The 15577-nt window shown below is 36.5% G+C and overlaps 1 protein-coding gene across 6 annotated transcripts in view; it reads right to left on the bottom strand.

Moving 5' to 3' along the window:
• The window catches only part of POT1 (protection of telomeres 1), a 77762-nt gene extending 62860 nt beyond the window's left edge, over positions 1 to 14902 (bottom strand). The window contains exons 1-4 of one of the 6 annotated variants that reach the window (XM_032304456.1): positions 14710 to 14902; positions 13216 to 13399; positions 5426 to 5498; positions 1985 to 2076 (exon numbers count right to left, since the gene is read on the bottom strand). In XM_032304456.1, coding sequence (XP_032160347.1) covers positions 1985 to 2076; positions 5426 to 5498; positions 13216 to 13338 — 288 coding nt within the window. In that variant the 5' untranslated portion in view covers positions 13339 to 13399; positions 14710 to 14902. Of the gene's footprint in view, positions 1 to 1984; positions 2077 to 5425; positions 5499 to 13215; positions 13400 to 14530 lie in introns of all 6 variants that reach the window. The other 5 variants (XM_032304459.1, XM_032304453.1, XM_032304455.1 and 2 more) reach the window with 5 other exon arrangements.
• Between the last annotated feature and the right edge of the window lie 675 nt (positions 14903 to 15577).

Below are 15577 nucleotides of genomic sequence, written 5' to 3'. Positions count from 1 at the left end.
AGGCTATACTGCGGTGCTTACACCATTCACCTCACTTCCTTTCATCATGTATGCCTTTTATCATCTCACATCATCACAAGAAGAGTAAGCACTGTACAATATTTTCAGAGAAAGAAACCACATTCACATTAATTTTATTACAGTATATTACCATAAATGTTCTATTTTATTATTGATTGCTATTAATCTCCTGCTATGCCTAATTTATAAATTAAACTTACTATGACAGGTGTGTATATATAGAAAGAACAATGTATACAGGGTTCAGTACCATCCACAGTTTCAGGCTTCCAGTGGGGGTCCTACAACCTGTTCCCACAGATAAAGGGGGGAACTGCTGCAATGCTCCATCAAACACTTGTGTACAAATATCTGTTTGAATTCTTCTTTTCAATTATTTTGTCTGTATATCTGTTAGTGGGGTTGCTAGGTCATATCATGATTCTAAGAAGAAACGTCCAACTGTTTCCCACCGTGGCTGTTATCATTTTTACACTGAATGGATGTTAACACCTTTGTCAAAAATCAACTGCCCATAGATACATGGGTTTACTTCTCGACCCTTAACTCTATTCTGTTGTTATACATATCTATCTTTATAACAGTCCCACAATGTTGATTACAGTATCTTTGTGCTGAGTTTTGAAATCATGAAGTGTGAGTCTTCTGACTCTGTTATTCTTTTACTAGATTGTTCAGGGTCCCTTGAAACGCTCAATGAATTTGAGAGTTGGCCTTTCCATTTCTAAAGTCTGATAGAATCTACAAGTCACTTTGGTCGGTCCTGATAGCTTAACAATATTGTCTTCCTACCCAAGAATACAAATGTCATTCCACTTATTTAGGTCTTATTTAATTTCTTTTAGCAATGTTTTTTAACTTTCAATGTAGAAATCCTTCACCTCATTGGTTACATATACTCATAGGTATATTATTCCTTCAGATGCTAACACACATAGAATTGTTTTCATAGCTTCCTTTCTAGACCACTCATTATGGGTAAATAGTAACAACGGATTTTTATGTGTCCACTTTGTACCCACCAATGCTGCTGAATTCATTTATTAATCCTAGTGGCTTTCTTTTGGATTCTCTGGGATCTACAAATATAGAATCATGTCATATGAAAATAGAGACAGTCTTACCTCTCCCTTTAAAATTAGGTGTCTTTTATTTCATTTTCTTATATAACTGCTCTGGCTAGAACTTTCAGTGGAAGGTTGAAAAGCAGTGGTAAAGTAAGCATCCTTGTCTTGTTCCTAATCTTAGTGAGGAGCTTTGAGTTGTTCCCCACTGAGTTTAATGTCACCTGTGAGTTTCTCATAATTTCCCTATGTTGTGTTGAGGAAGTTTCCTTATGTTCCTCGTTTCCCAAGTGTTTTGATTACAAAAGAGTACAGGATTTTATCAAATGCCTTTTGTGTATCAGTTAAGATGACCACCTGTTTTTTCCCTTTTTCTATTAATGTGGTATGTTACATGGACTGATTTTTTTATGCTGAACCAAACCGTACTCCTGGGATAAATCTCACTTTGTCATAGTGTCTGCTCCTTTTAATCTGCTGTTGGCTCAGTTTGGTAGCATTTTGTTGGATTTAACAGGCATGTATTTTGAAACAATTATCAGAAAATAATAAAAAAATACAGTTATAGCTTATAACTTTTTAGTTATTAAGAATTATTTTTTAATTGAGGGGAAAATGTATATATCCTTAAGACATTCTGTTAAATATTAAATATTAAAATGAAGTGAAAGAAAAAATTGTTCGTTTTTATGCCAGTGTTAAGTTTTATAATCTCTTTTGGAATGTTACAATTTTAAAACTATTTCTGAAGTATCCTTTTTATATACCTGCAAATACATAATGAATATGTAAAACAAAACAAAAGAAAATAAAACCAAAGAAAGATCTACAGAATGAATATAACATCAATAATTTTAAATTATACTCCTAAAACAAAAAGTAACATGAAAATAATTTACCCCTTCATAGAAAACTTTTGCACAGTCCTTTGCTAATTTTCCAAAAAATAATACATTGATGGTGTTGATCTCTGAATTTGAATTTTCTTGTTCTATAGAGGAAAAAACACATACAGAAAAACACTAATTAGATACAGCAGTTTTACACACATAAGAAAACTGATAACTACATTCTAAAAACTAGTTATTTCAAAATATAATTATGAAGAATATGTAAAATTTTTATAATTCACTTTTAGTTTAAGACCTTAAGTAATGCAAAGATAATGCACAGAATACTATTAGGTACTAAAACCAAAATTATTATAAGATTCAATTAGAATACATTTTATAAATTTTGATAAATATTACATTAACAGTATAAAATATCCACATTCTATTTATTTTCCATGTTTATAATAAAAAGAAATTGAGTGTGGTAATTATTCAATTTTTATACTATATAACATATCACCCCCAAAATAGTTCATTTTCTGAACTTCCAGCAATCTAGTGTCAGCACATTAAGTTTTAATATAGGTAAGTGTGATTTTCTCCTCCAGCACACACAAATTAAAGAGTAAAAGAATAGTGTATGTGTAAAGACCAAACTATCTATGATTTTTGAAAATGAAACTTAATTGGGAAAAAAAAGAATTTCCACAATTTTCACTCTTCAGAGATCACCTTCTACAACCAGAGCAGCAGGGCCAAAATGCTAAGACTCGATTATATCATCTGAGGAAAGTCTCATTCATATCAGCTTTCAAATATTCAGCTACTCCAAGAAACTGCCATTGTATCAGATTTTTATGCATCTACAGGAGTATATGAAAGATCTTTCCCAAAATGATAGCCTTTTTTGTGTGACTTAGAATTCTCGAATCTGCTACTCTGTCAGGCTGGTGGCATGCAGCAGTGAAACAACTGCCTCACAGCTGCCTACTGCCTCCCTTCACTTACCTCTTCAACTCCTCAAAACAAGCGTATACATAAACTGAATCACTAATGTATATCAAATATAAAAACACCGTGATTTCTAACACTGTTAATATCTTAAATGACCTATCAGATGTCTGTGTCTGGCCATGACGGACTAATAGGTTTATTCTCCAGTCTTAAAATGACTAGAAATGACTAGAAAGCTAAGGAAAAATATATGAAACAACAGTTTTCAGGTACCAGACAAGAGGAAGAGCAGGAAAGTGTTCTGAGAAGGAAAATAAGGCATCACCCCTGGCTTACTTCCTGAAGAATTTCCACGCAGCAGAAAATGGAGTTAAAATGCAACAAAGCTCAGCAGCCTTCACCAAATTCAGAAGAGTTCAGATACGAGGACAGCAAGGTGGCTAGAATTTGCAGGGCAGAGTGCCCAAAACAGCAGCACAGATAAAGAATGCTCTGCAACCCTGAGATGGGTCCTTCAGGTCTAAGTACCTCAGGTAGAGAAAGAACCACATGAAAGGAAAAGGCAGAATAATTCTGAGACACACAGGGCTAGGAATTGTTCTGGTTCCAACCACACAGAATGGAATCCTCATACACAAGGCAGAGAGCAGAACTGTCAGAAGGTTATTTCCTTAGTGATAAGGCCAAATTAGTCTGAAAATAAAGGCTGTTCTATATCCACCCAATGAAGCGAATCAAACTGATTCCAGGAAAATTAAATGTATCCCAAAATAAAGACAAGTAATATTTAAAGGATGGGTAATAAATAAATCCAACATGATAATATAAAATTCTAAATGTTTGGTGTCCAGTAAAAAAAAATTACCGCCATGAACATGATTAGGAGAAATGGAAGATATTTTAAAAATCTCAAAATGAACTTTCGAAGTTGAAAAATATAGTATTAGAAGTTAATAGTACATTGAGTGGAGATAACAGCAGATTAACAAAAACTAAATGTTAAAGAAAACTAAAAAACAGAAAAGAATCAATGAAAAGAAAAGGTGATTTTAAATATCAATAAAATACATATCTAGCCAAAATGATCAGGGGGAAAATGAGAAGGTAGTCACAAATTATCAAATAAATGAAACAGGACATCACTATAGGTCCTACCAACATTAAAAGTGTATCAAAAATATGTTATGAATAACTTTTTACCAATATTGTTGGCAACTAAGATGAAATAGACAAATTCCTTCAGAAACAAACTACTGAAGCTTACTCAAGGAAAAAAGAAAAAAAAGAAAAGCCCTATTAATAAATAAATACACTGAATTGAGGGTTTAGAACTTTCCCATAAAGAAATTTCCAGGCACAGTTGGCTTCACTGATGAATTCTACGAACATTTAAGAAAGAAATAAAAGCGGGACGCCTGGGTGGCTCAGTTGGTTAAGCAGCTGCCTTCGGCTCAGGTCATGATCCCAGCGTCCTGGGATCGAGTCCCACGTCGGGCTCCTTGCTCAGCAGGGAGCCTGCTTCTCCCTCTGCCTCTGCCTGCCACTCTGTCTGCCTGTGCTCACTCTCTCCCCACCTCTCTCTCTGATAAATAAATAAAATCTTTAAAAAAAAAAAAAAAAGAAAAGAAATAAAAGCAATTACAGATAAACTCTTCCAGAAAATAGAAGGAGGCACTTAACAGCTCTTTCCAGGAAGAGAGCATTACGCTGATACTAAACTCAAAATCATTACAAGAAAAGAAAGACATGGAACAACATCCTTCATAAACTTAGATGTAAAAATCCTTAATTAAGTACTTGTAAATTAAACCTAACAATATATCAAAAGAATGATTCATCAGGCCTACTACCTTATTATGCTTTGTTTTTCTTCAGACCACATTTCTATCTAATACTACATATGTAATTATTTATTGAATTTATGTACTCCCCTAAAATGTAAACTTCATGAAGGCAAAGGCTTTATTTTGGTCACTGCTGTATATGCCATACCTAGAACAGTATCTAATATAAAACTGTTTTTCAGTAGTTAAAGTATGTTGTAATTCAAAGTCTGTTTCCCACTGACTGCGGCAGGCCATTCTTCAGTCCAATTCACGACTCAGATGAGACCTATTCCAGTCCTCAAATATTCCATGGCAGATCTTCCTAGCCTACCAGGATTATTTCACGGTTACTAGGAAGAAGGCATAATCTCATATAACTATACCTAGATAACAAATAACACGCTGAAAGCAGTGTTTTAAGTTTGCTAAACTGTTTAGGTCACACTAGTGAAACTAGAAGCAGGGGTACGAGTTAGCTATTTTAACAGTTTAGATGTGAGATTAAAGGAATCTGAAGTAAAATAGAAGAAATGGGTGAGGGGAAAGAGGATAGGTGGTATGGAAAAATTTATTTATTCTATAGATTTTTTACACTACTGTATATGTATTACCCATTAGAAATCATTTCTGTGCTCATGCGTGTACACATATATAAGTTATCCATTTGTAGATGATAAGGTAAAAAAAAAAAAAGGTTAAGCAGAAATTGTCTTATTACACAGTATACCTTGTAGTGCAATCTTCAAAACAGCTGTTCTGTTTCCACCATGAGTTAAAGAAGAAATAAGTGAGAGTTTTCCCTAAAATGAGAGAAAAATGATTATACAGAAAACGCAAAAGAGCTTATTATAACACCAAGAGATAAGTTAAAATTGGAAAAACTATTTTAAAAGCAATAATCTTTTATTTTTCAAAAAAAAATCGAAGTACTATGTTCAAGTCGCCATATTTAAAAAATGAAAGTGATTTTACTGAATAAATTTCAGAAGGCCTAATTATTTAGGGTCATAATTTAATTTTTTAAGCAATCTTATTAGTTAAGTATTATCCAATTCCTCATTTTACAAATAAAGATGAGCTAGCTCAACTTCAGCTGCCTTTTAACCCCCAGAAGGCTGTTCTCTACAGAAGAAAAATGAAGAGTCTGCTCCTAGAAAGAAATAAATTTAAACTAAATAAACACTAATTAAACACTAAATAAATAAATTTAATTATTTAATAATTTATTAAAATAGCTAAATTATAAAACTAATTAAACACTAAATAAACACTAATTTAAAAAAGTAAAAAAATGCAAAATGGTAATGTCATAAATGAGGGCAGTGCAGAGAGGGCAAAGCAATGAACTACAGCACACAGAGTTTAGTCCTCATTCTTCTATAACTAACAAAGTCTGTCACCTTAAAAAAGCTATTTAATCACAGTCTCCCAGATAAAATGAAGTATTTAATGTAGGTAGTTTCTATACTTTCTTCTGGCTCTAAAATTTAACGATCCTATGAATAAATACATTATAGGTCTCTTTGAAAACTTCCACGTAGAAATAAAATTTAATAAAATTTAAAAATTTTTAAATTTTAAATTTAATAAAATTTAAAAATGGATCTCTGGGGTGCCTGGGTGGCTCAGTCAGTTAAGCGGCCACCTTCGGCTCATGTCATGATCCTAGGGTCCTGTTCAGCGGAGAGAGCCTGCTTCTCCCTCTCCTTCTGTCTGTTGCTCTGCCTATTTGTGCTCTCTCTCTTTCTCTGTCAAATAAATAAATATTTTAAAAAAATAAAAATGGATCTCTAATACATATCTCCCACATTAATATTCCAGATTTTGATATAGCCAGCAACAACAAAAACCTACATTCCTACACCAGTTTTACTTATAAAACTAGGAATTAAAAAAAAAATTAAAATAAGGCTTTCAGTCACGCATGATTCGGTCAGAAGTAAAAATAGTTCCACTTGGAGGTAGAAAGCTGGAAAGTACAACAAAAGGTTGGACAATGTACAAATTTCAACCTTTTTTTGACCTGCCAGAGAACTAAAATCAAAAGACAACCAACTAACCAGCAATCTAGGAAAAGAAAAGTATCTCCACTAAGAGAGGGGCAACAGTGAGTTGAGGTCACAAGGCAACCAACTAATCAGAAATTTAAAGAAAGGGAAGATCTTCAAGGAGAGATGGGTGGCAAGCAGTTGCTCACCTGAAGTAAATGGCAAATGCTGCCTGACATCTGTCAGAAAATTCATCTAACATTTTAATGAGTTGCTAAGGCTAAGTGTGGGCCACTGAGAAGACCTGGAACTTGTGGGAGCTGCAAACACAAGCGGGAATTCACACCCATTTATAAGCTCTTCTCCAAAAATCTGAAGACAAAAGTCAGGCCAGGAGTCAGCGTAAGGATGGTAGCAGTTATTGTAGGAAACCCTGCCAGGGTTCCCCATTTCCCTTCCCCATATTTCTCTCAAAATAAAGTCCTTAAACTGCTTAGGAGGGCAAAGCTCTTAAACTCCTAGGAGGACAAAAGCTTTGACTCTCATTAGAGCTTTCGTGAAAACGTACTGCAGAAAAAAACTCTCTACTCTTCTAGGGATAAGGAGAAAGGAGCATACAGCTGTGAGCGCCAGACCTACAGCTAGGGACAGGGCAGAATCACTAGCAGACCTCACCCACAAGACCCAAGTTACCTTGCCTGAGTCACCTTGCCTGACAACACCAAGACTAAAGCAGAACAAAGGACATCCACTTATCACAAGATTAATTAACATGATGTACCACTGGGACAGAGGCACAACAGCTGCGAGAGAAACTTCAGCAGAAGTTAAGCACAAGTAAAGACCTAACTAAGGACAATGAGAAAACCCCTCTGGCCAACCAAACTTCCTTCTAAATACAAAGAAATTCTAAAGGAATTTAAAGCTTATAGCACACTGAAGTAACCAAAATAACAAAGCTGAAACCTCACTCAACTTCTAACTAGATTAACTCAACACACCACACTAAAGGCCTCGCAGAAAGACCCGCACATTCCCAGGAATAAAAAACTACTGCCGTTGGTTCCCACTGCCCGTCACAGGAGGTACAGCCTACAACAACAAATTATGAGGCATATAAAAACACAGGAAAGGACACACTATCAAGACACAAAGTAATCAAGAGAACTTTGATCAGATTAAATTAATCAAAATGAACTTAAAACAGGTGCTTTTGTTACTCTTACACTTGATCCACCTGGATGAAAGCTCTAAGTGAGAGTTCAGAATGACTGAAAAATGACATTCTGCTTTCTGGAATGGGACACCCAGATTTTACAACAATGGAGAGCCAAAAACTCAGGCACCTAGGGAGAGACGCCCGGCACCTAGGGAGAGACGCCCAGCACCTGGGGAGGAGCCCTCAAACCTGGAAAAGGTACTCCTCAAACATCAAGAGAAAAAAGTGGAAGTTGAACTAAACAACAAGCTCTGGAAGTTTAAGGATGACTGAATAGTGAGAGACTTCCAGGGAGATTTATGTCCTCAGAGTTATGTGTTTACATTTCAATAAGGGATGGAGAAATCCTTGAGACAGTTCTTTACATTCTCAATGATGGATTTACATTCAGGAGATGAGATTTCTGTCCTGTCTCTCAGAGGGAGAGGGTAAAGCTGGATAGCTGTCCTACATAAACTCCCAGATTCATAATTTCAAGGTTCCTTTTCTACAGTCCAAGAAATCCAATTTTCACCCACAGGAAGACTTTTGATCCTCACCACATTGCCGTGAATGAGGAAGATGGGGGACAGAAAACTGAGTCATTGCTGAGAGTAAAAATTATAGTTGGCCTATACTCCACAAATCTCATATTAGCTTTCAGGATAAAAGTGAATATTAGATATTAAATGTATCACCCCCCCCATTTTTAAAGATTTCATTTATTTGACAGAGAGAGACATAGCAAGAGAGGGAACACAAGCAGGGGAAGTGGGAGAGGTAGAAGCAGGTTCCCTGCTGAGCAAGGAACCCAATGTGGGGCTCAATTCTAGGACCCTGGGATCATGACCTGAGCCTAAGGCAGACACTTAATAACTGAGCCACCCAGGTGCCCCGTATCACCCCCAATTATAAGAAGGAATACTAAGCAAATTCATCTCTGGCTGTACTACAAGAAATGCTAATGGATATTTTTCAAGATGAAGGGAAAAACTGGGTCTACTGGTAAAAATAAAACACATCAGAAATAGTAAATATGTCAGTCAGTATAAAAAACTGTATTTTTGTCTTCTCTTGATTTCCTTAAAAGACAATTTCCCATTTAAAAGCAAGAGCTAACATTGTAAGGTAGAAGTTTATAATATACATATAAACAGATATATCCTAACAGCTCAAGGAACAGGGGAGTAGGAAATGAAATTTTAATGCTATAAAATTCTTTTATTTTATTCACTTCATTCTTCAAGTGAGAAGAATGAAGCAGAACATGAGAAATAAAAAATGTCATGTGAAAAGTGTACAATATTGACTCTAAGTAGATTTTAATAAGAATGTATTGTTAGTACTAGATTAACCACTAATAAGGCAGGTGCTGTTCAAACCAACAGAGAAAATAGAATAGAATGGGAAACAATATTTAATAGAACCCAGAGAACTCAGGAAGGGAGGAAAGAGGATCACAGGAAGGACAAATGGAAATCAAAGAGCAAGACAGTATTACTTACACACCATTATAACAATTACTTTACATATAAATTAAGCACTCCAAATAAATGGTGAGTGTAAAGGCCTATTTAGCCAGAGTGGCTCCATCCGGTTAAATAGTGATTTTGTTGGACTGACAGACTTGATTAAAAAGCATGATCTAATGAATGCTATCTAAGGGATGCTTAAAATATAAAAATAAATAAATTAAAAATAAAAGACATACCAGCCAAACAGTTAATCTAGGAATGCTGGCATGGCTATATGACCAGAAAAAACAGATGCTCAAAGAGTTACCAGAGATAGAGACAGCTGATAATGACAAAAGGATACATTCATCAAAAAGAAATGACAATCCAAAATACAAAGACACTTAATAAAAAAGCTTTGAAACAGATGAATATTGATATAACTAAAGGAAGAAACAGACAAATCCACAATCATACCTGGTATTAACACCTCTCTCTCAGTAACTGATAGAACAAGGAGAAATAAAATCAGTACAAATAGAGAAGACCTGAAAACACAATCATACAAGTTTATACCATTAACATTCACAGATCAACAGACCAGACAATTGCTGAAAACACATTGTTATCAACTACAGGAATGTTCAGGAAGGCAAACCATATGCGACCTATTCAATTAAGTCTTAATAAACTTCAAAAAACCTGAAATCTTGCAGAAATTACAAATCAGTAACAATAACATATTTAGACAGATCCCTGTGTTATTAACTGTCCCCAATGTTATTAACCCTTTAATCTTACATCCTCTTTAAATGCATCCCTTCCTCTTCTTTCCAACAAAATGTATTCTTTAATATGAAATAGAATATTTAAAGTGAGAAATCATAATTATTTTGTTATTGATAGTTTACAACAACTGTATTTACTTCACCACTTGTTATTAGTAACCTTGTGTAAATTTTTAGGACTGCTGACAAGTTTGAAAAAAATTTCTATTAAGTTTCTTTCCTATATAAGCCTAAGATTTGTAACAACTGTCCTTGAAGTAGCTTGATTCCATTGTTTCAGTACCTATTTTTATCCACTAACTATACATCCCATGCTAGGTTTAACAGTATATATTCATACCCTCCTACAACTTCTGACTCTGTACTTTTCTTCTATACTACCCAAGGAGTGGGAGTGTTCCTGGAGAACATTTCTTACCCCAGGAGAGGTGGTATATCTGGCTATAAATGGAACTAACTGCAAAGCACACAAATACAACTCATTAAACCTATTCCACAAGTCAACTTCCCCCTACCTACATGTTCCAAAAATGTTCTCAGCCATTCCAATGTCACTTGATAAGACAGGAAATGGGATGGAGGGGGAAGGCAAAATGGAAAGAGATAGCAATCTTAACCATTTTAGGTTAAAACATTCCACTTGCGTGTATTTTACAAATATGAAAATGTAAATTCGTTTCTAAGACTCCTAACATGGTATTGGGCTTGTTCAAGTAAAGCCTTTGAAGCTTGAACTTCACTAATTGCAAAATCATCCTGTCTCTGGTGAATGAGATTATGATACATTATTTTCACTGAAAACTATGAGATTAGGTAAATTCCTGTCCAAAGGCATGTTAATGATACTATTATACTGACCACAGTAATCAGCACTTTCTGAATACTTAGAAGTCATTAAGTACTTTACATTTAATCCTCATTGCATTTCTATGAAGTAGGTTCTATTACAATTCCTAGCTCACAAATGGAAAAGATAAGGCACAGGCAGATAAAATTACTTTCCCAATTACAACACTAGTAAATGGTGGGTCTGTGCTTGAATCCAACCAGCCTGGAAGTCTCCAGGGCTTCCACTCCTTTTCAGGGTGCTAAACTGCTATAGGATAAATTTGTGAACGTGGTCTATGAGTTTGAGTGTGAGTGTACTGGGAGGAAAAGGGGACAGGGTGAGGAAAGAATAGAAGAGGAAAGGAAATGCAGATAAATTTTTAAAAATGTAATGTGTTTTATTTCACTTTAGTGCAGTAGTTGTGAAGTTGACTTTAGATAGTATAAAAGCTAGTCACTGTTAACCAAATGCAAAACTGACTCAGCTAAAATTTAAAAACTTTCTGTTCCTATTACAGGACTATGACTTCCATAATCAAAATATCTAAATACCACAACATACTCCAACTCCTTGAAAGACAATTCCTGCTTTCACTTTCTCACCCAACACTGAATCCTCAAACCACTGAAAGCCAACCCAGCAACATCAGTCTTTCCAAGTGACCAGTACTTTCTTGATTATTAAATCTAACAGATATTTTCCAAATGTTTTTGCATGTTTAGCAGGAACTTAATGCTTTGGTTAGTGGCAAAGACAATGAAAATTCAAATCACAGCTCAGCCACTTACTAGCTAACCTTGGATGACTTAACCTGTATCTGTTTTCCCAACTATAATATGGGAATAATAGTATCTATTCACAGGGTTCTTTCAAGACTTAAAAGAGGGAACATATGTAAATCACTTGAGTGTGTGTACCAGAAAGCAATTTATCTAAGAGTTACTACTTGTGAGTTACTAGTTATGATACTACTCCTTGAATCTTACCTTACTAAGTATACAAAACATCACTCTCTCCTGGTTTTTCTCCTAGGCCTCTGGATTATCTATCTCTTATTCACGCTACTTTCTTAATATTGACATCCTTCAATACATCTTCTCATTCTGTTCTTTGGCCCAAATCTCCCTGAGGAGGAACCCTATGAGCTCCAGAACCCCAAATCTATTTGCCTACAGGACATTACTACCTGGATACCTCTAATAATCTCTGAAAGATATCCAAAACCGAACTCATTATCTTTCTTCCTAAATGTATGCCTATTATTCTTGCAGGGTTGACAGGACTTAAAAGCAGGGAAATTTCCGGAACTCCTTTTTAACCTCTCTCATCTAATCATCTTCCAAAACCTATTGATTCTGCTTCTTATCTTGTCAGTTCCAAAGCAAGAATGTCTAAATTCTAACACCAGCTCTACTACTTATTAACTGCATCTTAAGCCAATCATTTAACCTTTTAGAAATGCAGTCTCCTCACAGCCCATGAATAATAGTACCCAATCCATAGGGTTTTATGATGATTAAATGAGTTGATATACATAAAGCACTACCAAGTTCCTAAAAGGGCTTAATGTTAAATTCTATTATTATTATTATTTCATTACTATTTTGTCTGTCTCCATCCCATCATCTCCTCTTGCCCCTGGTTCAGACCAACATCAACTCTAAACTAAATTACTGCCACTCTCTTGCCCTTTCTGATATACTCTTCACCCACAAGACAGAGTAATCTAAACTCAAAGTAAATCATGTCTTTGTCCTGCTTAAAATCTATTAAGGGTCTCCCACAGTTTTTAGGGTAACACCCAAATTCTTCAACATGCACTTGAGGGCTGCTTATACCCAAAATGAAAGGTATAATCTCAATCATCCTTTTAAGTTCCAGCTCCATCTTCCTGACCTAACTTGTCAGAACCAAAGGTTCTCTCCTAAATGTTCATATACCACAATGCTAATACCAACCTATTAATTATAATCAGAGATTAGGTAAACTGTACAAACCCAAAAGAATGCAGTCCCCTTTAGTTCAAGGATCATATTCATTCATCTTTGTACCCTCGGAATTTATTCCACTGTATCACAGAAGAATTCAATAAATGTTTGCTAAATGAACACTAAATAATTAAGAATAACAGCACCAAATAACGACAAACATTGTGACACACATAAAACTATTCCTAAAACAACTCTTAGAAATAAGCTAAACATAAAAATAAGCATTCCTTTTAGAAGAAAAAAGCATTCTGAGTGATGAAAATTCTTACCTGGATGTATTTTTTGCTATAATCACAACCTGGCTGTAGAGAACTGATATCTACTTTGTTTAATTCACTTAGCAGCTCAACTTCAGGCACTCCATTGACTTCTTTTATTAATTCAAGTGGCATATCAGCTCTGTTTCAAAATGTTGTCTAAAGCAAATTCAACTAGGAAATTGACAGCTTGCTGCTGAAAACACAAAGACCAGCGTTTTACCCAAAGTATAGTCAGTAGTTTTAAGTTTCTTTGACTTAGCTTTGCTTTTTCTTTCCTTTAAGTTAGTAATCACTCTTTGGAGGTGGAGTGGATTATTCTGTAATTTTATTACAAGGGCTTATATACGCCTTCCCCTAAGACACTGAAACTCAAGCCTTTTCTACTTAGTTTTCTATTTAAAGAAGTACCTCTAAAAGCCAGTTTTTGGACCTGTGAAAACTTCACTGACAATGTCCTTTGGCAAAACTGTGCTTTAAAATGTACTAGCTACCGGGGAAGGGGAGGGGGATTGAAAAATTTGGTTTTCTTTTTTCATCCCTTAGCAGTTGTAATATTGTGTACTCAAATTGGGCACCTGAGACACCTGGGTGGCTCAGTGGGTTAAAGCCTCTGCCTTCAGCTCAGGTCATGATCTCAGGGTCCTGGGATCCAGCCGGGATTGGGCTCTCTGCTCAGCAGGGAGCCTGCTTCCTCCTCTCTCTCTGCCTGCCTCTCTGCCTACTTGTGATCTCTGTCTGTCAAACAAATAAATAATTAAAAAAAAAATTGGGCACCAAAAGGTTTTTTTTTTTTAAGATTATTATTTTTTTTAATTTATTTGTCAGAGAGAGAGCGAGCGAGAGTGAGCACAGGCAGATAGAGTGGAAGACAGAGTCAGAGGGAGAAGCAGGCTCCCCGCGGAGCAAGGAGCCCGATGCGGGACTCGATCCCAGGACGCTGGGATCATGACCTGAGCCGAAGGCAGCTGCTTAACCAACTGAGCCACCTATGTTGCCTCCTGCCTCCAGCCCCTATACAATCTCAAGGACTATTAAACTGATACTAACTTGTGATTTGTAGTTTCAATCTTATTTCTCAAACGTCTTGCGTGGGACACGCACCAATGCCAAAACTTAATTTTAATATGTGCGCATCAACCTTCCCCAGGCCCCTGAAGCTCTGTGAGGGCGAGGACTTAGACTAACTCAACTCAGAGGCTCACAAAACGCCAAGCAAGATACTGAACACGGCCCTCTCACGCTAAAGACAATTATGAAGGGTCTTTTTGCAATAACGACACCAAATTTTGATCTAAACTAAACCTTTTTTTTTTTTTAAGCATACCCGCTCACAAACCGCAAGACTTCACACCCATGCAACGAACTCCACACCGACATAGAAATTCACTCACCTACGCACTAAAAGAAAAACAAGGAAGTTTAGAACGGCGCGCAAGTGACATCACACGCGTGCGGCGGCCCAGGTCTCACGCATGCGTATACGGTCTCTAGGGCTGAACTTACTGCTCCCAGGCCCGCGGAGGATGAACTGCATGCGTGATGGTTCCTAGGCTAAGGTATCCTGGAAGTTTCGCCTTTTACGTAGATGGTGCGGGCCAGGGGGAGGACGGGTCCTTAGTACAGTATCCGCTAGCAATTTTCGTCCCGCCGCCGGTCAGTCTCCTACGGTCCAGGCGGGAGGCGCGGGCGGGGGAAGCGGGGGCGGCCCGTTGGGCGATTCATAAATCCTGTAACCAATAAAAACTGTTCCAAACCCGGGGCGGGATTTGAGATTAGAAGCTCCTGTGGGCAGGGCACTGCCAGTGCCCCCGGTTCTCCCTGCCCTTAATAAACTTAGGCTGTGGACAAATATGTTTAAATGCCAAGGGGAAAGAATAAGGAGAAGCTGAAAATCTGTTGAGAGAAGATACATAATTCATGATAGGAGGTGAAATGAAAGTGGCCAGAATCCGGAGCCAAAGTGGAGGATTTCACTTAGGGAGAGAAGGCACAGTATTTCTGAGTTGGATGAGGCATTAAGAACTTGAAGAGGATCTAAGCCTTACTTAGCATCGTTTTTTTCAAATGGACAGTTCAGACCCTGAACTCAGCTTCTTGTCCCCGCTGATTTGTGCACGGTATGTGCATACAAGGGCGTGAGGGGAAAGAGAAGGTGGGCTAACAGAATGCTTCCTGCTTAAAAAATAGTTACTTTAAACATAGCTATTTCCTCCTGCAAATACATATCTACAGCGGATATCTTAGTCCAGATTAGCCTTGGAACCAAATATTTATGCAATTATTTATTACATCCTGTCTTTGCATTGAGGTGGGTTTCACTTTTATCAAATGATCGGAAATATAAATAGGAAATTAGCAAAAGATTCACAGT

This window comes from Mustela erminea, chromosome 11 (assembly GCF_009829155.1).
Source record: "Mustela erminea isolate mMusErm1 chromosome 11, mMusErm1.Pri, whole genome shotgun sequence".
NCBI lineage: Eukaryota > Metazoa > Chordata > Mammalia > Carnivora > Mustelidae > Mustela > Mustela erminea.
The sequence above is the reverse complement of the archived record's forward strand: the minus strand, read 5'-3'. Positions and strand labels throughout refer to the sequence as shown.